At 34.9% G+C, this 25,590-nt stretch overlaps 2 protein-coding genes across 3 annotated transcripts; both read right to left on the bottom strand.

Moving 5' to 3' along the window:
- Positions 1–348: 348 nt before the first annotated feature.
- LOC108470381 (cationic amino acid transporter 4, vacuolar-like) lies at positions 349–5,448 on the bottom strand. Of its 2 annotated transcripts, none has more exons than XM_017771661.2 (14): positions 5,037–5,448; positions 4,438–4,639; positions 4,257–4,341; positions 4,023–4,163; positions 3,826–3,944; positions 3,638–3,734; positions 2,994–3,166; positions 2,816–2,882; positions 2,535–2,693; positions 2,165–2,435; positions 1,742–1,850; positions 1,162–1,274; positions 1,004–1,079; positions 349–901 (listed from the first exon to the last, which is right to left on the bottom strand). In XM_017771661.2, the coding sequence occupies exons 1-14, from the start codon at positions 5,194–5,196 to the stop codon at positions 745–747; spliced, it is 1,929 nt and encodes a 642-aa protein (XP_017627150.1). In that variant the 5' UTR covers positions 5,197–5,448; the 3' UTR covers positions 349–744. The 2 variants fall into 2 exon arrangements, with proteins under 2 accessions (XP_017627150.1, XP_017627151.1); XM_017771662.2 differs by having other exon boundaries at positions 2,174–2,435.
- A 1,097-nt stretch (positions 5,449–6,545) lies between these two features.
- LOC108473915 (BTB/POZ and MATH domain-containing protein 4-like) lies at positions 6,546–11,502 on the bottom strand. Its single transcript, XM_017775736.2, has 4 exons — positions 10,953–11,502; positions 8,167–8,509; positions 7,738–8,017; positions 6,546–7,150 (listed from the first exon to the last, which is right to left on the bottom strand). The coding sequence occupies exons 1-4, from the start codon at positions 11,324–11,326 to the stop codon at positions 6,879–6,881; spliced, it is 1,269 nt and encodes a 422-aa protein (XP_017631225.1). The 5' UTR covers positions 11,327–11,502; the 3' UTR covers positions 6,546–6,878.
- Positions 11,503–25,590: the final 14,088 nt, after the last annotated feature.

The raw sequence follows: 25,590 nt of genomic DNA, 5'->3' as shown, positions 1-25,590 counted from the left end.
AAAAGTTTTCAATAATTCTAAGTTTTGTATCAAAAGAAGCAGATGAATATACATAAATAATATTACTCTATTAGTGCCATGATGTTTCTTTAGATAATTAAATACAAATTTATCAGAAAAATAAATAGAGAAAAATTTAGAATATGTGAACTTAAATCTTATCTGAAAGAAAGAGTTAAGCATAATTTAGAAGAAAATAGTGAATATCAGAGTGGTCCAAAGATGTGGAGAGCTCTGAGTAGTAATCCATGCATTATTGTTGGGTATATCCAATTTTGATGACATTTCACATCACAATATATTTTATATCATCAATGTATTTATGAATAAAAATAGTATAAGAAGACATTATAAATGGAAAAAGTGAAGATATTCTCATTAAATGGATTTGCCTGGAAATAATTAGAAATATTACACTCATCATTTCAAATTCTTCCAACTAAAACAAAATATCAGTTAGACAACACATAAACAAGTTTTGATGAGATTAAAAAGGCTTTTATACAGTTCCCCACAACAGTATTTTCATTTTTTAGTCTTCCCCATTTGGAGAGATATGTGCTTATATTTTTAAAAAAAATGAAAAAGTCATGATTGATTGTATTGCTCGTCTTCTTCGCCATACAGCAAGATCAAGGATTGAGAAATATACAATAAGAATAATACATTGAAGTAAAGCATCTTTGTTGTTAAAAAATGGCAGATGCTTAAAGACAACCGATGCCTCCCCCACAAGTTCAGAGTTCAAACTTGATGACTTGACGATGCACGGTAAATGTGGTCGAGATATGCCATAGGAACATACACTGCATTTGTGAGGGAGCTGTGGCGCCACCCATAAGATATGTAAACCAATGCCCCCATAATCAGCCAGATCGAAACCCGGATCCATGTCCCAACTCTGTTTCACAGAACCAAATGGGGTTATCAAAAGTATTTGATAGAATGCATCTGTCGGTTGATTTCAGCAAAAGGAAGAGAAGGTTCATGGTTGATTACTCACCCAAGACTCATTAGTAAATATGCGTTGATCAAAATGCAAGCTGCTGGTAAAAACGGAACAAACGGGCAAAGGAAACCTGTAAACATATGACAGATGACGGATATTATGTTTCAAACCGAAATCTCATCGATGTTTATTGCATAAAAACTTGAACATACCTCCTGTGTGCCCGAAGCAGTGCCTAGCTTCATCCTGGTTCAAACATGCAAGAACAACCAAACTGCACAACAGGATCGCTGCACCGACTGTGCCCAAACTGAAACGAACAAGGCTGACACAGCCCAACAGGACAATTAAAAGCATAAGAATGTTTGACTTATAAACTATGATATAATCATGCTTTGTCATTCCACATTCCAAAGAAATATGATATGAGATTCTCAGTCTATCCGCCTTGAGGACATTAAGCTCATGTCCCATCAGTCTGAAACAGCTCAATTCATGTTTCTCATTAAATTACATCCTCCACATGAAGGCATCTCATTTTTCTTTAGACTATCCATGCAAATAAAGAAATCCCTTCCCTTCCCCACCATAATGCACCCAAGCAAGCATTTGAGCTTACATGAGTGAGATGTGTCCCTACTACAAGAGCTAAAAGGCCTTAACAAGTCAATTAGTCGGCATGTGCATACTTAACAATGCAAAATTTAGGGAAGGGCAGCTTTCTTGAGAATGAGATTTACAAGCACCAGATGAAGAAACTAAAGTAGAAAGACTTCAAAAAAGTTGACAAACCTTGGAAGGTATTCAGCAGAAGCTACAGATGTAAGAATAAGAACACCTATGCAGAAAAGGGCTATATTCCAAACTGCAATGTTCCTCCGTCTCTGCGGATTTTGTTTATCTGTAAAGGAATGTGAAGAAAAAATGCTATCATTAGAGAAAATGAAAACTACATGCGGTCACATGGCAAACAAATGCATTTTTCATTAATGATATAGGCTATGCTAATTCTGAAAGCAAAAGCAACAAAAACGGGCAGATTCTAGATAATAAGAAGGATGTACGAGTACGTTTTACTTCTTTGACTATGAGAGGTCAATACAGAAGGGATCCAAGGCCTCCTTTATTAACAAATATAAGCTATAGTTAAATTGTTGCATTTCTTTGCGTAATTTCATTCATTCTGCACACTGCCATCTGAATGAACTTGTATACCTTGATTACCTTCAGAGAATTGCTTTTCAATAAGAGGATACTGAATTGAAGCCTCCCCATGATCTGACTGACTTGGACTTTGCTCGACAATATCAACATCATTAAATTCTTTTCTTTCCATCGACTGACTATCATCATCAAGTTGCTTCCTCACTGAATCAATGAACTGTTGAAGAGATGATGGAAGTGGCACCTCTTCTGGAGGAGCATATCTGAGTATTAAGATCGAAATTGCAACAACAGTGAATGCAAGCAGAGTACCAACACTAACCTGCACCAGAGATAGAAAAAAGCATCTTATGCTTAACAGACATACATTCTTCCCCACAAACTTTTGTACTTCATAGTTAATTGGTATGAAACAACTTACCATCCCGGACAATTCCGAAACATCCATAAAAAAAGCCAATACTCCAGCAAGCATACCGGTTGTCACTGTGCTCTTTACTGGAACATGGGTGCGTGTATTGATGTCAGAAAAGAATGCAGGTAATAATCCATCCCTGGCCATTGCCATCAAGAGTCGTGGCTGAAGAAATATGCATAAAGTCAAACATGTACAATACCCCATCCTCGTGCAAATTTAGAACCAGTTAAGCAGCAATAGAAGGATGAACCAGAATTACTAATTGTAAGTAAATATCAACTTACCTGAGGAAGAAGTGAACCCATCAAACTTGCACAGAGAGCAGTAACTGCCCCAGCTGTGACTATGTATCTACAAGTATAAAAACCGAACATGGAGTTCGAAAGTAAGTTTTGGAGCACAGGCCTTAAAACTTAAAGAATGAAACAACACCATGAACTACCAAAAGAATACAATGCTTACGCAGCCCACTGCATTCCGTTGGCAGAAAAAGCTGAGGAGATAGGAGTGTCTGGATTCAATGCATAGTATGGAACTAAGCCGACAATAACAACTGATACGAGCATGTACAAAATACAACACAGTGTCAAAGTCATCCCTATGCCCAACGGTAAATCTCGTAAAGGTCTTTTGGTCTGCCATGAAGAGGAGGAAAGGATATATATCAAAAAGAGATCATAATAAGGTGGCTTGTCAGCCATGCGAATCGACTCAACATAAAAGGACATATTAGTACTTAGGGTACTTATTTTATCTATGGTAAATCTCCTAAAGGTCTTTTTGTCTTCCATGAAGAAGGGGAAAAGGATACATATCAAAAAGAGATCATAATAAGGTGGCTTGTCAGTCATGCGAATCAACTCAACGTAAAAGGACATATTGGTATTTAGGGTGCTTATTTTATCTATGGTAAATCTCGTAAAGGTCTTTTTATCTGCCATGAAGAGGGGGAAAAGGATATATATCAAAAATAGATCATAATAAGGTGCCTTGATAGCCATGCGAATGGACTCAATGTAAAAGGACATATTAGTATTTTGGGTGCTTATTTTATCTATGGTAAAGAGAGATAATGGCAGGAGAGCATCATGAAAATCCGGTAATACCTCTTCAGCAGCACCAGTAACTGCATCAAAGCCTATATATGAAAAAAACACAATAGCAGATCCTGCTAGCATCCCATTTAGCCCAAAGGGGAAAAACCTGCAAACTTGAAAGGAAAACATAAAAAGGAGAGTAAAGCATACAAAAATAAAAAACTGTGCAAAGTCGAAGAAAAAATCATTATAGCTACCCGCCATGAAGTTCATAACCAACCCATCCAGTCTTGCAAGCCAAATAGCCACCAGCTACTATAATGAAAAGCATGGCACACACATTCACCGTTGTAACAATTGTTTGTACCAGTGAACTCTGTAATATCAAGTGTTAAATGAAAGCATTTACAAAAAACTAGATACACGTAAAACAGATAGAAAACCAATAGTCTACCTCCTTTATTCCGGCACACAGCAGAAACGTGACGATAAGAACTAAAATGGCTGCACAAGGATCCACCACAACTCCGAGCTGAGAGATTGTGTGACGAACCAAAAAGGCAGGCAGATTACCTTCACCTCCCAAAAATAAGGCCTGAAACACAGAGCAATGAAGATCTTACAACATTCGCTCAAGTGAGGTAATAAATTACAGTATTATGCCAAAATTTTAGAAGTAAATCCTCACTATATTCGGTGATATGCCACGAGCAATAGCAGCACCACCAATTGTGTATTCTAGAATCAAAGACCAACCGATCAACCAAGCAACACTGCAAGTAACCACATTCTTACCTTACAAACCGAAATCAGATGCAATTATATAGAAAAACTGGAAAATATAAAATGATCCAATGATTTTAGTTTACCTTTCCCCTATGCATATATAGGTATAATGATATGCACTCCCAGCAGATGGGCAACGACTAGCAAGCTCTGCATAACAAAATGCGGAGAGTGCGGCAGCTAGTCCGGCAATGAGAAATGAAACAGTAAGAGCAGGTCCTGTGTGCTCTCTAGCAACTGTTCCAACAAGAACATATACCCCAGCTCCAATGGTTGTCCCTACTCCTGATTAATACAACATTCATTTAACAAAAGTCAATGTGTATGAAACATCTAAAACGACTACCGCTATAGCTCCAAACATGAATTAAAATCCTTAAAGAAAACCAACAAACACCCATCACCCCCACATTCAACAAGCTCAGTATTCAGTCACCCTGGTTCCATCTCCATGACTAAAACTGCACTAAAGACCAAATTTTCACAGAAACAACCAACACTTTTGCTTCAAAACAAAAACCAGTAAAACAGGAGAGCACAGGAATAAACTGAAATGCCTATAAAACCAGAATATATATATATATATATCAAATGAAAATATGAGATAAGATGAACAAAAAATAAAATAAAATAAACCCAAATAGCAGAAGTACAAATTGAAGCAAAGTAATAGCAGGAATACCAATGGCAGTGAGGTCAAGAGCAGTTAGTTTCCTGGCTAATTGGTGACCTTCTCTCCTTACATGGACCGAATCAACTTGTTTTCTTCTAACTAAGCTTTTGAAACCCTTTGAACACTTTGAAAGTAGTGCTTCACCCTTGTCTTGCATACTAACAATCATACTTCAAAAAAATTCCTTTTGTTTACTTCCTGTTTTGTTGGGTGAAAATTTTATTAGCAGAGAATAAAAAGAAAGAGCTTTTGATGAATTTACAGGAAACCCATATGACAAATAATGTTAAAGAATTAGAAAGAAGAAAGGTTTTTGACTTTTTGGAGATAACTGAGAGGCAGAGAGATAACAGCTTTGGTCTAAATATGGGGCGAACACGTCGTGGTTACGTGTAAAAGAGTCTTCATATTTATATCCCCATCCAATCTAAACAAAGAAACCATTAAAACAGCATTAATGCGATAACATCAGTTAAATTTTTGTTTTTTTTTTGTCAATTACAATTTTCTTCTTGTTGAAATACTATTCACAATTTAATATTGTACAACTCCATCAAAATAATTATGAAATAGTCTTTTAAGTATTGATACATAATGATAACTAATTTTAATTACAGAATAAATAAATATATGATACCTTTTTTATAAAGTTAAAACAATTTATTTTTATTGTATCTATAAAAAATTTACTATATATTTTTTGAGTACTTTTATTATATTAATATGAAATATATATATATATTACTAATACTGGTAATTGAGGAATGTGAAAGTGAAAACTACATGCTTATGTAATGAAACACATAATCTGTTATGTATCGCATAATTTGATATATATATATATATATATATATATATATATAGTTGAAATTATATTTTGGCTTATTTCATAGTGAAAAAGAAATTATGTAATACATATATTTATAAAATATATATAAAAATAATATATGAAATTTTGGTTAAATGATAAAAATATAATTACTAAAAAATATTGGGGTTTGAATTTAAATCCTATTATGTTTATTCATATTTCTATTTTTCAATATAAAATATATAAAATAACAAAATATTTTCAAAATATTATAATTTACTTTGTAAAATAAAAGTAAATTCATCATTATCTAATTGACTAGTGACTCCAAATTATTTTTGGATCATCATTATTCGACACCTAAAATATTCTATGCAAGAAACTAGTACTTACAGTTTGGATACAACTTTTAAAATTAAAAAAAAAAAAGGTAAAATTTAAGCTTTTAAAATTGGAAAACATCAAGCCTTCTATCATGTATAGTTTGTTTGTATATAAAATTACAAAAGTGAAAGTGAGGCCTATAAAATACTTTAGGCAAAGATCCAATCAATCGCTTCAAAGGATTTTCTTGTTTTAAAGGAAAGAATAAAAGAGCTGCTTTCTGAACCTAATCACTGAATCCGTCTAGGTTCTTACAAGCGACAGCATGAGAATCAACACGCATATATTTACATACAGTAATACTTTATGGTTGGTAAACATGATTTTCAATGGATTTTTTGTTTTCCTTTTTAAGATTATTTATTTAATATTTTTATACAAACCTAAAGAGCAAATTATACTGTAGCATGTGCCCAACATAAGTACATTGCAAGGGTAACTTAGTCACAGACACAACATACAATACAACAACATGAAAACATTAAAAGAAAAAAGAAACATTCATAAGATAGAGATAAAAAGAGGGCAAGGCAAATGTTTTCCTCGCTAATTAATAGTTTTTCTTTTCTTTTCTTTTGCTTTATCCCTATCTAATGTCCTCCAAAGTTAGTTGTAAAAACAATGTACCAATATTCCCATCAGCTGCGGCTGCGGCATCATTCCTCTCGCCTTGGACTCCCCTCGCCATCACCACCACCATCAAGCTGAACCCACATGCCTTGATTTTGTTCCCCTCCGTTTTCCCAGGTTTGTTGCCTTACACTCCGGTTAATTGTATCACCACCATCAGAAAGATGTGCCCACACGCTCCGGCTCTTTCCCCCACCACTGAATTCTTCCTCACATCCCGCAACGGTCTTGAGTAGCTCTGACTGCAGTGTTGGGCAGTTTTCTTTGAGATACTCAAAACCGTCCGAACGCATAACAGCTGCACCGATAGAATAGTCAGAAACTGGACAAAGTTAAGAGTGCTGAGAACCTTAGGCTCTGCTCTTGATTCCAGGATTTTCACTAACTTCAGGAACTTCTGAAGAGCAAAAAGCCTCACAAAGACGAAAGAATGGCCACATGAGATGATGTTATCTAAAAGACACTTTAATGATCTGGAATACTCGGTACTGACCTGACCCATGGGCTGGGACAGGCTGACTTAGGCTTGAAAAACATCGCAGAAGCCTGACCTCAAATAGGTAAGACCAGCAGGCTGCCCGGAGCCTGGGTCCATAAACAGCAAGAACCAGAAATACAAAATATGACCCTTCTCAGAAACTACGTTCATCATAAATCAGAATGCTTAGCATCATCTCAAGACATTTTCAGATTTGGAATACACACAAACATGCCAGGAAAGGGAAATACTACTTTTTTTCCATGTTCATCATAATTGTGAATGCTGAGAATCACCTCAAGACATTTGGAAAAGGGCCACCAGACTTTACCCTGCACATGGTGACGTCCAGTGCTTCTATATAACATAAAATTTGGAAAAGCAAAATAAAAGAACTGAAAACTTACCAACAAGATTTTCAGCAGCAAATTTTAAGCAAACAGATTTTAGATCCATGGCATGATGACGATCTGCCAGCGCTAAAATATTTGCGACTGAGTTCACAGATATATCCTTGCAGAGTACAGATTCGCACATCAGTCTAAGTCTAGGCAAGTCATATTTGTCTGCTGCTGCCAACAACTTTGCAGCCAATGCATCCGATACAGATGGCATAGAAGATGAACTAGTCCCAACAAACTCCTCATCATCAATAAGACTGTCTCTGTATATGAAGTGCAGCAAAGCCTATCAAATACACATAATAGAGAATGTTAGGAAAATAAGACCACACCAACAGCAGATTCTAGTGCCATATAAAGAGCTAACATGAATTTAAGCAGAATTACAGCCAAATCTAAGGTAAGTGAAATGAGGTAACGCTTAGAAAGTGTTACCTTAAAAACCTTAGGCTCCATATCTGTAACAACTATTTCATTATCATCTTCCATCCGATCAGAAAATTCAGCTTCAAATACAGGAGACCTAGCAGCTAATACCAGCTTGTGAGCATGAAACTTTTCCCCAAACACATTAAAAGTAATATCTGACCCTTCTTCATTTTCCAATAAGATGCCAAAATGGGAACCGATATCAGACTCAGGGACCTGTATTGAGTGCAACCTTGGGCAGTCTGTTTCAGAAACCACAACACCAACAGTGCAATTTATTTTTAAGCAATCATCCTTGAGGAAATCAGATGTTTCAAGCATAGCCCGCCTGAAGAAACGCTTGTATCCCCTGAAAACAAAGAAGACATTGAATTGATTTCAACCCATTGAAAGTGAAAATGAGTCAAGTGTAGGCAAGCAGTTGCATTCAAAATATATGCTTCAAATAAGATAAGAGGGAAAAATAGAACCCTAGTCCCGAAAGAAGTATGACAGTAATTAACTAAAACTGGTGGGTAGGCCCAACTTAAATTATGTGAACAGTCCACTGTTGCTTTGTTTATATATGGTAAGCATAAATGTTACACGAATCTGACATATTCAAAAACCAGTAGACTACTCATAAAATAGAAAATAAATAACTAATATTATCATCCACGGTTAACTTTTTTTAACAATAAACAAGAAGTTGTAGTGGTACAATAATAAAAAAATTAAGGTGATAAACTCTTCATAAGAGATTCCTAGCTATCTTAAGCAATGATATGGTTATGTTCTATGTTGCTCCAACTCTTCATTTTCACTGAAAGATGTGTTGGACACATATTCGGATATGAATAAGAAAGTACAACTCTCCAAATGAATGGAGATACTTAGAAAAAATGAGCAGACCTTTTAGACACATACACGTAGCCAACATTCAACCCCAAGCTTGAGTAACGTTGGGTATGCATTAAAGTTGAAAAGTGAATAAGACAAAAATCAAAGGTTGAGTAACGAGAAGAGATTCTCCACATGGATGAAATCCAATGATCATAAAAATAGCTTAGTAAGCATAACTAATTGATATTTCATCTTATGAAGAAATAATAAATGTTAACTTGAAAAAAAAAATACTCATCTTATGCTCCCCTTAAGGGAACCAAGTATTCAACCCAAGAGATATGCTAGTAGTGCAAGGAAAAAGCAGGTATTTGTTCCTCATCTCTTTCCTTGCCCTCCTCATAACCATGCTGACACGAAGAGAGAGAGAGATATGGTAGCAAAACTCTAAAGAACAGAAGCATTATAAGGCACTGAGATATCTTCCTCCTTCCTCTTTCATGTATAGGCAAAGGAGTACATATGCGGAAAGAGTTCATGGAAGAGCAAGACGTAAAGTGGATCTCATAAATAAAAGCATATTCTGTAAGACTCTTCTCATTTGCTCTAAAAAGGGAGACAGATAATCCCCGTAAATGCATACATCCCAGGCAATCCGGTGCATCAACCAGCTGGTTAATTATTTATTTGCGCATTTCAGTGAACATTTTTTTATTTATTATCCTATCTGTCTTATCCTAGTTCTATTTAAGTAAATTTCACTGTCCAGAGTTTTTTTCATTTTTTCCCATTCTGTAAAATGAAATTAAGTCCACTTTAGTTCCAAGTAGAGTTAATTTCATAAAGAGATGTTTTAACAGAATTTGCATGTCATTACTAAGAATTGACTGACCATTTCTTTGCTATTCTACCACTTAAGACAGATGCTTATTTAAGAATGTTAACAACGAATTTATGATGGAACTCTAACTCTAAAAATGGTACCAGCAACTTACTCCAATAGCATGAAGAGGCAAATAACCGCATTGATGGCTTATGTTTTGATAAACTTTAAGAGTAAAATGCAGGTTTGGCGGCAATAGAAATACCATGAACTTACAATCCCGAATTTTAATTAACATGATAACCACTCCCAAAAGAGATCCTTTCTTTTTTTTTCTTTGGTAAAGATTATTTGCTTCAATAGTGTAGTGAATACTTCACCTTCATTTTGACATAAAAACTCAGTAAAAAGTTGCATCATCCTTAAGTATGATATGACAAGTTTTATTCTTTCCATTAGTACCACTCAATATACCTAGATACAATCTATTCTGATTAATCCCTTCTATTAATCAATCCCTATCTAACAATCCCAATTTTTCAATTTGTTAATGATCCTTTTTCTCCATTATTTATTTTCTCACTGTCATTTAAAACATTGTACAAAATATCCATCACAAAGCTTGAGAACAAAACTTTAACAACAATCACAGACCAATAAACTAGAAAATATCAAAATTTCTGATTTTGTTCGGTACAAAAGGGAGCGATATGGCTGGAATCTAAAATTTGAATTCATATCCCCATCCTTATCACTTGAGCTGAGGCCAAGTAGCAAAATTATTCTCAATTTCCAGTGCATTTATCATACATCCTTCATCAAACCATCATTTCCCATTCACGTCTAATTCTTCAAAAGCATCAATATTTCAAATTTCCTCCTTTTTTTCTACACTCATTTCTTTAACCCGCTACCAAAATTCTTCAAACCCATCAACCAGAATAGTCCCTCCCAAAAAAAACCCTAAAATTTAACTAAGAATTTAAACCATAAATCAATCGTTTCCTTTTTTTTTTTCAATAACCCTTCTACAACCCTTATTTCCCAAAAAAAATAGAAAATTCTACCAAAAGACTTTACAAAAAAACAAAGTTCATCGGTATTAAAAAGATAAAACAATTTAAAAACGAAGAAGCAATTTCCTTACCACATACTTCCCCTATACTTAAGGGTATAAGGGCCACTTTCAAGAGCTCGATCGAAATGGCTATGAACTTTATGTTTCCCTTTCCCACTTTGATCCAAAAGAGTTAACTCGAAAAGGGCTCTAACATCTGTGCCTTCGCTTGCTAAAGCTACGAAAACGGAGACATAGGTTGAATGATCTTCTGGGTTTTTACCATCAGGATAAAAGTATATTGCCCATTGATAGCCTCCCACAGTGAAGCTCTCGCTGGCTATGTGTTTGCCAACTCCCATGCCTTTGGCTAAGGAATACCCTTTGATCGTGAAACGGTGGGAGCCATTGACGGTCTGGGTTACAGACCGGGAGCTTGTCGGTGAACCCAGAGGAGAGGGCATGGGTTGGGGGGAGTTTTTAGAGGTTTCTGGGATTTTTGGTTGTTTTCTTGGGAAAGTGAAAGAAAATTTTAGTCAGGAAACAGGGAATGATGAATTTGGCCTTCCTTTTAAAATTAATTGGATTTTTATGATTAACGGAGTGAATGGGACGAGAGAGGGTATTGGCTCGCCCACGAACGTTATGAATAGCTAAATCATATTCTAATTAGGTTTAATTCTGGTCTCAATCCCTGTACTCTTTATACCTTTAAAATCTAGTCTTTTTATTTTTAATTTTAGAAATTTATTTTTCCTCTTTTCGATTTAAATACTTGAAGTTCAATTAATAAAGTCGTTAAAAGATTTCATTTCAATTGCTTATGTGGTGCTTTTAAAATAAACAAATTTCTCACATTTCAATTTAATAAGTGAAAGTCATATAAGTACTTTTTTAAAAAAAATTTAATTTTGTATTCTATATGATGGTATGATGGTTAAGGTATTCAGTATTGACTACTCCAAATATAACCTGAGTTCGAATTGTACTAGTCGTGTTTGTTATTAGAGCTTTGTCGTTATTATAATTCTTTTCAAATATGTAATATTAGTTGTATAAATAATTTTTTATTTTAAAAATATCACATGTAATTTAACGAAATACATTCTAAAATCTTATCAATTAGACTTTTAAGAAAATTAAATTTTAAAAATGTGAGTAAAGAGACAAGAAGCATACTTGAACTATAATAATTAATTAAATTAATTAATCCGTTGAGTTGAGAAATCAAATCGAAATTAATTAATATAGTCCAATATTTATTTTGATTTCTAAGTTAGAGGAGTTGAATAATGTAAATTGCCCTTGCATGTATGTTGAAACAAGAATAACATTTTTATTTCACCAAAAAAAACATTTATTTATTTATTTTTAAGTAATGGTTTAATTTATGATTTGGTTTATGAAGTTTACTTGATTTTTCATTTTGATATTTAAACTCCTTTTATACATTTTGATACTTAAAATATCATTTTGTTATAGTTTTAGTTAAAAAATTAAATGATATTAAAAACATATTACGCTTTTGTCTTTTAAGTTAATTATACATACACCTAGCGAGCTTGCCTCGCATCTTGTTAATCTAATTAACCAAAGTTATGAGCTAAAGTCACTTTACGAGCTAAGAATATCTGTGAACCTTGAATTTTGTAAAATTTCATTTAAATCATTTTGAGTTTTAAAATTTTATTTTTATATCATAATTAGTGTCTAAGGATAAGATAAATATGTGTTTAGCTTTCTCAATTTTTTAAATTTGATTTTTATTATAGAATTTATAATTTTTATGATAAATTCAGTACTATTTTTAGTTTAATTTGATAAACTAAGACAAATAAGTATATAAATATTAATTTGGTAAAAGTAAAGTTAAATGCTTACAATACCTTCAACCAAGAAGTATAATTGTATAAATAATATCTAAATATTAATTAGGTAAAAACAATAAACTTAAATAATTACAATATCTAATATAAATTGGGCATTTAGCTTCTTTTGCTTTTCTTAAATTTTGATGATCAAGATTATTATAAATTTAAAAATACCTTGTTAAAAATAGGCTTAGACCATAAGATTAGACCTACTTTGAATATGTCTATTTTATACTAATATTCTGACCCTCTCTCATCTATTTCTAGCTTTGCCTTTGACCCTACAAACCCAAGGCTTTGGGAGCTCATAACCTCGTGAATTTGAGACTCTGCATACTCACATCGTGAGGGTTGCATCCCTAACGTGAATAGAACACCTACGAATTGATGATCACAAATATGACAATTCATATCATGAGGACAAGAGATCAATAAATCGACTAGTTTCTAAGTACGGAACTAATATGCATTCTTTTTTAAATTTAATTATACTTACTTATTACTTTATGATTAATGGTGTGAATGTGACAAGAGAGATTATTGGCGTGTCGGCAAATAGTATAAATAGCTAAATTAATTTTTTTTAGATATACTAACTAACTTTAATTATGCTTTCAGTAATATTCTTTATACATTAAATTGTTTTTTTTAATTTTAGGAATTTAATTATTTCTCTTTTTTTATTTAACAATTGAAGTCCAATTAATAAGATTATTAAAAAAATTCCTCTCAATTAGATTAAATGCAGAGGGCGAAGTCAGAAAATCTTTTTAGGGAGGTCAAAATTAAATTGTATATTTTTACAATAGTAAAAATGCAATGTAACACCTCTAACTCGTATTCGTTGTCGAAATAGGGTTACGGAGCATTACTAGACTTATCTCTTAAACAATCATACATTTCTTATTCATTTATCATAACCAAGCCAAAAGTCATTCAAATTCAGTCATATAGTCCTTAACACAAGCCCTCGAGGCCCAAAACAAGTATTAAAAATAATTCGAGACTAAATTGAGAACTCAAAGAAATTTTGGGAAAATATTGAAATTTTTTAAAGTATACGGACACACGCCCGTGTGGCCAGGCTATGTGTCTCACATGGCCAAGGGGCACTCTCGTGGCTCAAACCGTGTGGGCATTCGAAAAGGGATCACATGGCGGTGTCCCAGCCCGTGTCTGACCCTGTTTAACTCACTGGCTTGAGTCACACGACCAACCTACACGCCCGTGTGCCAAGCCGTGTACCCTTTGAAATGGCCTCACAAGCCCGTGTGCTAGGCCATATGAAACTACTGACTTGATTTCTATAGAAGTATTAGGGGACACACGGCCGTGTCACCTGGCCGTATAGCTATTTAATACCTTTAGCTAATAGAACACAACTTTCGCACTTTACGCGATTTAGTCCGTTTTATCAAATTGAACATGTAAACGTTAAAATGTCTCAACAAAATTTTTATACTATAATATTATCATGCTGCAAACCTCAAAATAATAATAAAATAAAATTTTTGACTTCGGATTTGTGGTCCCGAAACCACTGTTCTGATTTTACCGAAAACGGGTTGTTACATGCAATTTCACCATTCTACTATATCTTTATAATTTTTAAAGGATTAAATCAAATATTTATCATTTTTAGGGAGGGCTAAAGTGCAATTTTACCTTTTCTTATTTAACTTTTTATAAATTTAAAAGGGGCCTAAATGGAAAATTTTTCATTTTAGGGAGGCCAGGGTCCCTGCTAGCCTCTTAGCTGCTCCTCTGATTATATGGTATTTTTAAAATAAAAAGTGTTTTTATGTAGTTAATTAAAAAATACGTGAAAGTAATTTTTTTCTTTTTTTAGTGATAATTACAACATTTTCGCTTTCCTCCTTTTGATAAATACTTTTTTAAAAATAGACTTGTATTTCAAAAAAATAACCAAAACACCGGAAAAATTATGTTGTTCTATTTGCCGCTCTCTGGCACAATTTTTGTATGTCTTTGGTTACACCATTTTCCAGTTCTCTTTTGTGGTTACTGCTAGGTTTTCAAATTAGATTAGTACATCTATGGAGGATGAGAAGGCGAATCTGAATCTCGCTGACGAGGAGGAGGAGGCTTTTCAAGAGGAATAACTCGAGACTGAAGAAGACTTTCGGTTTTGTTTGGTAAGAAGTTGCTTAACAGATAGTGTGGTCCATTTTCCATCTTTAAGAAACACCATGGCTGATTTATGGCATCCTATTAGGGGTATTGCTATTACTGATCTGGTTGAGAAACGTTTTTTGTTTAAGTGTTTTTATGAAGTTGATCTGAATAAGGTTCTTGAAGGAATGCCATGGTTTTTCAATAACCATTTACTCATGATGATGAAGTTATAAACAAGACAAGACCCACAGGCATTGCCTCTTCATCATGATTAGTTTTGGGCCAGATACATGACTTATCTCCGGGTCTAATGTCGAAAACTATGGCATGACAGTGTGGAACTTTTTTGGGTGATTTTCTGATTTACTATACAAAGGTTCCTCCTTTAGGGGTGAAGCGGTAATAAGGCTAAAGGTTCATTTAGATGTGTGGTTGGCCCTTAAACAGAAAAAGAAGATTATTTTGGGTGACCGAACGTATTATGCTAGGTTTCAGTATGAGAAACTTAGCCTGTTTTGTTTCATCTGTGGAAGGCTTGGTCATGGTGAAAGCTTTTTTCCGGTACGAGTAAAGGTGGATTTGACACAGATTGTTTTTGGTTGGGATATTACTTTGAGAGCTCCGACAAGATGGGGTCCGATGGAGTCAACCGTTAATTGCGTGAGTCAGATGAAATGAGGAGTCAAAGTCTAAATAGGGAAAAGAATCCCATCTTACGCAATTGTGGGGACATACCAAGGAATCATTATTCTAATATCAATCATAATCAATTAGGCTCTACTACCGACAAGATGTTGCTGAGAGTGTGTAGCATTTTCATAAAGGGTTTTAGGCCTAGTGATTTTGTGTAACACCTCTAACCCATCTTTGTGGCCAGATTAGGTTTACAGAGTATTACAGTACAATTAGAAACATTTAATTTCAAACAGAAATAATTATTCAAATTAAACAATAACATTCAAAAACACATTTTATTTATAGTAGAAATACACTTGTGAGCATTAAATCGAGCCTACTAGGCCCTAAAAATAGTTTGGGAAAGTTTAAGAACCATTTTGAAGTAAAATAGAAAGTTTTGAAAAAATTAAAAAATTTTGGAAACAAGGGTCACATGGCCGTGTGACATAACCCAAGTTGTGTGGCTTGAAGACATGGTCGTGTGGCCAACCGTGTACAATTTGAATTATGGGACACATAGCCGTGTCTTAGCCTGTGTGTTTGCCCGTGTGGGTATTCAAAATAGGGTCACACGGTAGTGTCGTAGGTCATGTGCTAGACCATGTGTGCATTCGAAGTTAGGTCACACGGCTATGTTGTCAAGCCGTATAACTCTCTGTGACTGTGTGGTTTATCCTACACTTAAAAAAATTAAAGGACACGTGGCCATATGGTGTGGCCATGTGTGTCACATGACCATGTGGTGTGGCCGTGTGTGGCACGCAACCATGTGACAACCCATGTGCTCCCTAAATAACCCCTAATGCAAGTCATTTCAATCACCATTTCTTACACACCAAGCCAAACCATTTCTAGATACTTTCACATGATTAAAACACATTCAAGGACACCAAAAACATGTCAAACATCATTCATCCTATGTCTAACCAATATGCCATCAATAGGCACCACAATTCATACACCAAATCAACTCAAGTACAAAACTACAAACCCACACCTTAAACATATAACAATCATACCAAAAATCCATTTCATTCTCAATATAAACCACAATGACTTTAACACTTTATATAGGCAAAACCAAAGTGTCCATAAAACACCTAAACTTAGACATTTACAAGCCAAACCAAAACCATTTATGCAAGTAGCTATAGGTAAGATCAAATCACACCATATTGGCAAAATAGCTCAAAACACCTATTATATGCCATTTATAACCATCAATTAGGTAACCAAAAACTACTGAAGAGAGGGATGGATAGTGTGATTGTGCTCTGACGAAATTCCAACTGATTGAGCTTTTTGATGATCTACAAGACAAAGGAAACAACTATATAAGCAACTAGTGCTTAGCAAGCTCGTATAAAGGAAACTTAAACTTACCAAACATCATACGATTAAACCAAGCATAATTTTATTAAATCATGAGAAAAATTTCCTTTCCTAAACACACCACTTCACAAGGTTAGTAGGTGTATAGATGAGCATATAAATCTAACCAATTCATGGAACATATATCAATAAGCATTCAATATATATTTCATCCATCATGTATTCCAATAATACCATTTTCATTTCAATTACATATATCAACATTTTCCATTTCATCTTTTAATAACATAGACCATTTCATATATATACATATTCGGATTAAACCTTAATCACCCGTTGAACCAAATGGAATATCATCGGATACTCGGGAAATGCTTACATGAGCTGTGACTGTAACCTGTAATCGTATATACTTACACGAGCTGTGGGTTACATTAAGCTACACGATGCTACTAACACGAGCTATGGAGAATCCGCAACAAATGTAGGACCTCAAGCATCGGTAGGACATCCAAGACTAGCACCCAAAATTGCATAACCCCTAATGACATATCATTTGTATCCTAATTATTCACAAGGTTTAAACGAGACCATTGTATATATCCAAATATTTTATTTGCATTGCATTATACTATGTCAAACATGCTTCCATGAAATACACATTTTTCAAATATAACATCCAATTTAATTAACATCACCATTTGATCTAATACCAAAGATCATACAACTATCAATCTAAATTATACATAGCATAATATTTATTAACATTACATTCAAAACATCAATTAATAAGTTCAATACTTATACGAACTTACCTCGACAAAAACTGTTGCAAAAATAGAGTCGACAACTAGTCCGAAACTTTAGCTTTTCCTCAATTTAAATCTGCTTGTTGTGTTTCTTGATCTAAATAGTAAATTCATTCAGTTAATACTATCCCTGCACTTAAATAAGAAATTTTATACAATTAAGCCCTCCCATCATTATTTTATAAAATTACCCTAACATTTACCTTTTATGCAATTTAGTCATTAAATCCGAAATTTGCAAAATTATTATTTTTAGCCATTAACCATGCTAACCAAATTTGTAAGGGTTTCTAAACAATCCATATTTTTCATCATTTCACAAAATCTACATGAACTTTTACTATTTCAACAACTTAATCCCTAAACATTAAAATCATCAAAAATCACTTAACAAAATACATTTGAGCCATACTTTTTTTTATCATTGTTTGATTTTTGTGGATATGAGAGGCCGGTGTAATATAAGGATAGGGAAAGGACAAATGAAATTTTATTTTGATAAAGACTGGTATAACACCCCGAATTTGGGCCTAGAAGTATTGGGCCTTAAGTGCGGGTCCGTAAGGAGGTTGTATATAGGTATTTAATTGTGCAATGAAATAACACAATTAAATGTTTGCCTTAGTGGTTAATGGCTTTGAGAAGTGTTGGAGAAATCATGGGTTCAAACTTGGGCGTTAGCAAAAATTTTGGTATTAAGTGAAAAAAACCTGGATGCTTGGATGAGGGCCTTTTAAATTATTGTGGTAAATAAATGACACAAGGAAGCATGTAGTCTAGTGGTTATGGCGTCATTAAGGTTGTATGGGAGCCTGGGTTTAAGCCTTGGCTCTTGCAATTTATTTTGGTTTTTTAAGGGAACCTGGACTTTGGCCTTTAGACCTTATAATTAATTGGGGATAAAATATGACACAAAAAGCCTTATGGCTTAGTGGTAAGAAGCGTGTGGAGCATCTGAGGGGAGGCATGGGTACGAATCCCATGGCAAGCAAGGAGCATTTATTTTGCTAACAGGAGGCGGCAAGAGTTGGTGTTGAATTTAAACTCTGATGTTGGAGGGATCCCACATCGGGAAGTTAACATAAGAGTGGATGCGAAGCTGGCTTTAAATAGAGGGAACCATAAGGAGAGTAAAGGTACCTTTCTTGGCTGATCCCTTTCGCTGTATGGCGTGCTCGTTTGGGTTGAGCGTCGGCTAAGAGTGCTTGGAGTTTGGATTAACTCCAGTCGCCAATCAGGTGTGTATTTCTCGCTACTCTAGCTGTAGGATGGCTACTTCAGGCCGCGATAGGCCGAAAGGGGTCATGTGGGCCTACGGGCCCAATTGGATAAGTTGTTTGATTGTGTAGTAAATATTAGACTAGGCTAGGTGAATCTCATATCTGTGGCTAGATTTGGGTTAAAAGGGCCACACGAGCGTGTGGGCCCATTTGGGCCGAGAATAGGCTTTAGGCCCATTCGTATTGTTATCCCTGTTTAGAATACTTTAGCTTACCAAATTACTGAAATACCCTCAAATTGTAAAATTACCAAAGTACCCTCGATTTATAGAATTACCTTTTTACCCTCGATTTATAAAATTACCATTTTACCCTCGATTTATAGAATTGATGTTTTACCCTTGATTTACAGAATTACTGTTTTACCCTCGATTTACAAAATTACTAAAATACCCTTGGTTTACAAAATTACCAAAATACCCTCGATCAGTAAAATTATGAAAATACCCTAGTCTGTAAAATTGCTAAAATACCCCTGGTTTGTAAAATTACCGAAATACCCTCAATTTGTAAAATTACCAAAATATTCCTAGTTTGTAAAATTACCAAAATGCCACTGGTTTGTAAAATTACTGAAATACCCTTGATTTACAAAATTACCAAAATACCCCTGATTTATAAAGTTACAAAAATACCCTTGACTTTCTAAAAATTATGGAAATACCATTGGTTTACAAAATTACTGAAATACCCTTGGTTTGTAGATTTACCAAAACACCCTTGTAGGATGAAATGACTAAAATACCCCTATTAGGTAAAAAGACTGTAAAGCCCCTGTAGGGTAAAGTGACCGTAAAGCCCCTGTAGGGTAAAGTGACCGTAATACCCCAGTATGGTAAAATGACGAATATGCCCTTATGTTCCGTATGATTGATGTGCTTAGGATTTACATATATTGATATTGGATTAGTTAAGTTGAGTGACAGGTGGTGGTTATCGTCGGCGATTGATTTTGGAAACGTTTCAACTTCAACTCGTAACAGGTGTGTACTAACCCTCGTAATAGCTTAGATTAATATTTACTGAGAAGCCGAAATGCTAAAATACCGGTATTTCAAGAACTTGTAATGTTGCGTTTGGGTATAAATGCGATAAATACGATAAGATCGGTGTTTGGATCGATGGAACAAGTAAGAACTCAATTTTGTGCACGATGGTAAGTTGGGCCTCAATGGGCTAAAATTGGGCCCAATGGGCTTTCAGACCCATTTGGGTAGAATTGATAGAAAATGGAATTTGGAAAAGTTTCACGTTAACACGGTTAGTATTGTTGTAAAATTTGGGTTAAGTAGGCTAAATCAGCATTCGTAGGGCCCATTAGGGGTTTTAGGCCCAAAAGCCCGAATTTGATAAAGTGGGTTAAAGATCATTGTTTAAACACTCAAAAATATTGATAATTGTAATGAACATGGAAAACCCCGATATTTGGTAAAATTATGAAAATACCCTTATAATGTGAAAAATGACTGTTTTGCCCTTGTGGGCAAGTGGTGACTTGGATTTGTATGGTTGTGATTTGATTGTGAATATATGTTGGTGATATGAATGACTTGACTGTGATTGTTTAATTCAAATATGGGCATGACATTACGCATACATGACATGTTGCATTGGGTTGGGTTTTATATGGATGGAGGAAGTGCAAAAGGGCTTATGCCCCGGTTTATTGAAAAGGGCTTATGCCCCGCCATCAAAAGGGCTTATGCCCCGTTTATTGAAAAGGGTTTTGCCCGGTTTCTGAAAAGGGCTTTGCCCGCCATCAAAAGGGCTTTGCCCCAGTTATTAAAGAGGCTAGACCTCCAAATATATGATAAAGCAGCTATGCTGCCAGTGGTGTGTTGGTTGGGTGGGTTGAGTTATTCCCCACATGGTGTGTTGGTTGGTACGGGTGGAGAGTAGCGGATAGTGGGTTGAGTAGTCTCCCCAAATGGGCTTGCATACATTCATTGGTATTTCATGTGATATTGAAATGGGCTTTCATACATCCATTGACATTACATGTGATATTGAAATGGGCCTAAGGGCCATACCATTTACAGTAAAGGCTTCGGCCCAATGATATGATTTATGAAAAGGCTTCGGCCTAGTGATATGATTTATGAAAAGGCTTCGGCCTAGTAACCGTTAAACGAAAGGCTTCGGCCCAGTATATGTCAAGACTAAATAAGGCTTTGGCCCAGATTGTACTGATACTGTGTTTTCACTGTTTGTTTGTTATTGGGATTACACACTGAGTTTTCGTAAACTCACCCCGTTTCTAACAGTACAGGTAATCCCTAAGCTTAGATGGTTTGGAGCTGCGAGGACTCGGAGATGGCCACACTCTTGTTTCATTTCTTTTAATTGCAATAAGTAGCCGATTTATTTCTTTATAAGTTTTATCTTATTAATATTATTCTTTGGTTTTGGGTTGTAATAAGGCCATTTTAATTATTTTTCTGGGATTATTTTATTTTTAATAACTTTAATCTGTTTGTTAATAAATGGGCTAGACTTAAGACGTGTTTTGAAAATGATAATTGTTTTCAAAATAACACCACGCCACGATTATCCGATTTATTAAAGATTTCAACTTAAATAAATTACAACTTGATTTAACCAAGTGTGGCAATGGTTGTGGGCATGTCTAGGATTGGATCCATTAGAAGAGCTTGGTACTTAAGCAGCCTTCATGGCTCACCTCCTCTGTTACGGATTCCTACCTGGTGCCCAGCTCCTATTCACTTTGTTAGCTTAACAAAAGTTAGTTTTTAAAGCACTAAAACAAAACATGGGTTTTTAACTTCAATGTGGCACATCAGATTCGGCCATAACGTCTGGGCCGGGTTTGGGGTGTTACAACTGGTGTCAGTAGGGGTTGGTTGAGGATGAAATTCGGGGTTATTGGGCATCGGTAATAGATTATTTGCTTGAAAAGCTTGAGGGGTTGGGAAAGAAGCTGCAACATTAGAGTCGAACAAAGAAGGGAAAACAAGAGGCCTGCAAAAGAAGATTAGAAGATAGAATGAAAGAGTTGTATGCGCAAATGATAATATTCTTACTGAAATGATGAAAATTCAACTTGGGTTGTCAATTGGCTTTTTAATGGTGATTGGGACACTACTTTTTTTCATAAGATTACTACAAGGAGAAAGCAACGTAATGTTATTAAGAGCCTCGAGAATGATAAAGGATGTTGGATCTCAGAAGAGGACGAGATCATGCAATTGGCTACTTGTTATTTCGATGACTTGTTCACGGCTTCAAAAGCAGGGGATGCATCACAAATATTCGATAATGTTGAAAGGATAATTTCTTATGAGATGAATGTTCACATGATGCTACCTTTCAAGGAGGAGGAAATTTGAGTTGTTGTCAAGGATATGGCTCATCATAAAGCTCCAGGAATTGATGGTTTCTTGGCTTTGTTTTACTTAGGGACGGATGTTATGTCGTATTGCCTTGTTGTGCTAAAAGGTAAAATAGCAATGTAGGATATAAACAAGACACACATCATTTTGATTCCAAAGGTTAGTACGTCGTGGACTATTATGCAATGCAGACCTATTAGTTTATACAATGTTTTACATAAAATTATTGCCAAGGTGATAGTGAACAGAATGAGTGGTTTTACTGATTGTTGTATCCACGAGGCTCAAGGGGCTTTCATACTAAGAAGGTAGATTTCTGACAATGTTTTAGTTGCGTATGAGATTTTGCATATGTTGAAAGTTAGAAGATGAGGCAAGAAAAGGAATTTTACTATCAAACTTGATATAAGCAAAGTGTACAACAGGGTGGAATGAGATTTTTTTGTTGGGATGATGATTTGGTTGGGCTTCTATGTTGGTTGGTTGACATTAATCATGTAGTGTGTAGCACCGATTTCTCACATGATTGAAACCAATGGGGGAAGTAGTACAAGTTTCGTTTTGACTAGAGGTTTATGATAGGGTGATCCACTAAGTCCATACTTGTTCTTGCTATGTACGCAAGGTTTTTCTAGTTTGTTGATTGAGGCTAGGGAATTAGATTTAATAGGGGGAGTTCAGATTGGTAGGGGAGGCCTGACAATCAACCATTTATTTTTTGTTAATGATAGTATCCTTTTTGGTACTGCATCAAAGGAAGAAGTTGAAGGAGTCTACCAGGTTACACTGAGTATGTAATATCCTGATTTTGGGCCTAGTCGGAATAGTGGTTTCGTGACCACAAAATCCGAGATATAAATAATTATTTTATGATTATTTTAAGGTCTATGATATGATTGCATGATTGTGTGAAAATTTCGTGAAGAAATTTTATGCATAAAGTGCTTAATTTGAAATTTGGGACTAAATTGAATAAATTGCAAAACTTGTGTTCTAGAAGTATTTTGCATAAAATTGAATTAGATTATTAATTAGAGGTCCTTAAAGAGTAATTTTACCAATTTCTAAGTCTATGGACAAAATTGGACATGGATGGAATTTTGGAAAGTTTAGTAGTAAGGGCATTTTGGTCATTTAGGGGTAAAATGAATTAAAATACAAAATTAAAAGCCAATTTTGCTCATCTTCAACCCCATGGCCGAATATAGCAAGGAGAAACCATGGCTAGGGTTTTCAAGCTTCCAAGCTCGATTGTAAGTCCGTTCTAGCCTCGTTTTAATGATTTTTACGTTTTTGGAGTCCGGTAGCTCGATTTAGCTTATGCTAGCAATAATTTAACCTAGGGTTTATATTTGGAAAAATACCCATAGGTGAAATTTGTGTATTTTAGTGTTTTATGATAGAATATGAGGTTTTAAATTATGTTAGACAACTTGTGCTACTCGGTTTTAAGTGAAAACGAGCAAAGGGCTTAATCGGTAAAAATACCTAATAGTCATAAGTACATGTTAGAGTGAGAATTTGATGTTGCCATAGAAGGAAAAATGATCAGCATGTCATAAAACATAAGAAAATAGGCTGAATTTTAATTTACGAGCTTTGGGGAAAAAGTGTAAATATGCAAAAGTTTAGGGGCAAAATTGTAATTTTTCCAAAATATGATTTTGGGTCAATTTGAATAATGTGAGTCCTAATTAGACTATATTTTAAATGATAGAGCAAGGAAAACTGAAATTCGGGCTAAAATGGGGAAAATACCAAGTTGTGGACGAAATGGTAAAATAGCCATTTTCGCATACGAGGTAAGTTCATGTGTAAATGTAGTAACATAATTGTCATTTTAAGCAATTTAATGTTGTTTATATGATATGATGCTGATTATTATCATGAAATATTATGCTTTGTGGTTATTGTTGAATAATATGTAATTATGTGAATTACTTGATGAGCATGAACTATCACCGAAGTATCAATTTCGATATTCTGTGGAAGATGGCAAAGATGTGTGATCAAGGAAAACGCCCGTTTGAACCTTAGGAATAGATTAGGATACAAGTGACATGTCACTAGGATGGTTGAGCATCCGAACTCGTTGAGTTGAGTCCGAGTTCACTTATGGATGCGAGCGTCCGAACTCGTTGAGTTGAGTCCGAGTTCGTGAGATGTAACTAGGCATCCGAACTCGTTGAGTTGAGTCCGAGTTCACTTATGGATGCGAACGCCGAGCTCGTTGAGTTGAGTCCGAGTTCACTTATGGGCGGGTTACATGGTAGCTTGGCTACATATGTGGCACTTATGTGCAAACTTTCCACGATCCGAATTATATTCGATATGTTCAACGGGTAAAGTTCTACTCAAATGGAGGAATACTCAAGATGAAAGGGACGTATTGGTAAGTGTTGTGAAATGGATACTTTGAACAAGTATGTACTTAACCCTCGGGTTGAAAACTCGATATAACAACAATATGGTAAGATGATAAATGAAAAGGTGATATGAATGTCTTGGTGATGATTATGCAAATGATGTTTTATGTTTGCTTATATGGTTATGTTACTTGCTATTTGCATGTGAGCTTACTAAGCATTTATGCTTACTCCTCCTTTTCATTCCTTGTAGTGTTGACAAGCCAGCTCGGAAATCGGAAGCGGTCGGAGGCACGCTCACACTATCCGTATACCATCTTGGCATAATGGCTTGTATATTTTGAGTATGGCATGTATAGCATTATAATCATTTTATATATATGGTCTTATGATATGGTTATTGAATGGTATGAAAATAGAAATGCTTAGTAATGATTAGCCATTGGAATGGCTAATCATGATCATATTTGGTATTATGTATGTCAAATTGCTAGCTAATCCATGGAAACCATGAAATAGGTAAAATTTACCATAAAATAGATTCAGACAGCAGCAGTGACGTGAGTTTGAAAAATCACTAAAAATAGTAGAAATGGAATTAAATAATGAATAAGTTATGGAATCGAAGCTTGATGAGTCTATTTTCATATGAAATAAGCGAAACAGGTATATGAGCTATATTTTATGAGATGTTTAAATTTTTGTGAAATAGGGCCAGAGCGATTTCTGGATCCCCTGTTATGACTTTGGAAATTCACCATAAATTTTACAAAGATAATTAGAAGTCACGATTTATATGTACAGATTCCTTATTGAGTCTAGTTTTATTAGAGATAAACGGCATAGTCATTGAAGGTCTGTATAGGGAGATATCTGATTCGTAATACACAGAGGTCAGAGTAGTTG

The sequence above is a fragment of the Gossypium arboreum genome, chromosome 11 (genome assembly GCF_025698485.1).
Source record: "Gossypium arboreum isolate Shixiya-1 chromosome 11, ASM2569848v2, whole genome shotgun sequence".
In the NCBI taxonomy this organism is placed as follows: domain Eukaryota; kingdom Viridiplantae; phylum Streptophyta; class Magnoliopsida; order Malvales; family Malvaceae; genus Gossypium; species Gossypium arboreum.
This window is presented reverse-complemented; position numbering and strand designations above follow the sequence as displayed.

Coding starts and splice junctions, on each gene's coding strand:
- LOC108470381 (XM_017771661.2), bottom strand. CDS start 5,196: ATGATTGTTAGTATGCAAGACAAGGGTGAAGCACTACTTTCAAAGTGT. Junction 4,342..4,437: donor TATATATGCATAGGGGAAAG/GTAAACTAAAAT, acceptor GGTTACTTGCAG/TGTTGCTTGGTTGATCGGTT. Junction 2,694..2,815: donor TGGGTTCACTTCTTCCTCAG/GTAAGTTGATAT, acceptor ATATTTCTTCAG/CCACGACTCTTGATGGCAAT.
- LOC108473915 (XM_017775736.2), bottom strand. CDS start 11,326: ATGCCCTCTCCTCTGGGTTCACCGACAAGCTCCCGGTCTGTAACCCAG. Junction 8,510..10,952: donor AAGTATAGGGGAAGTATGTG/GTAAGGAAATTG, acceptor CTTTGTTTTCAG/GGGATACAAGCGTTTCTTCA. Junction 8,018..8,166: donor TGGAGCCTAAGGTTTTTAAG/GTAACACTTTCT, acceptor TGTATTTGATAG/GCTTTGCTGCACTTCATATA.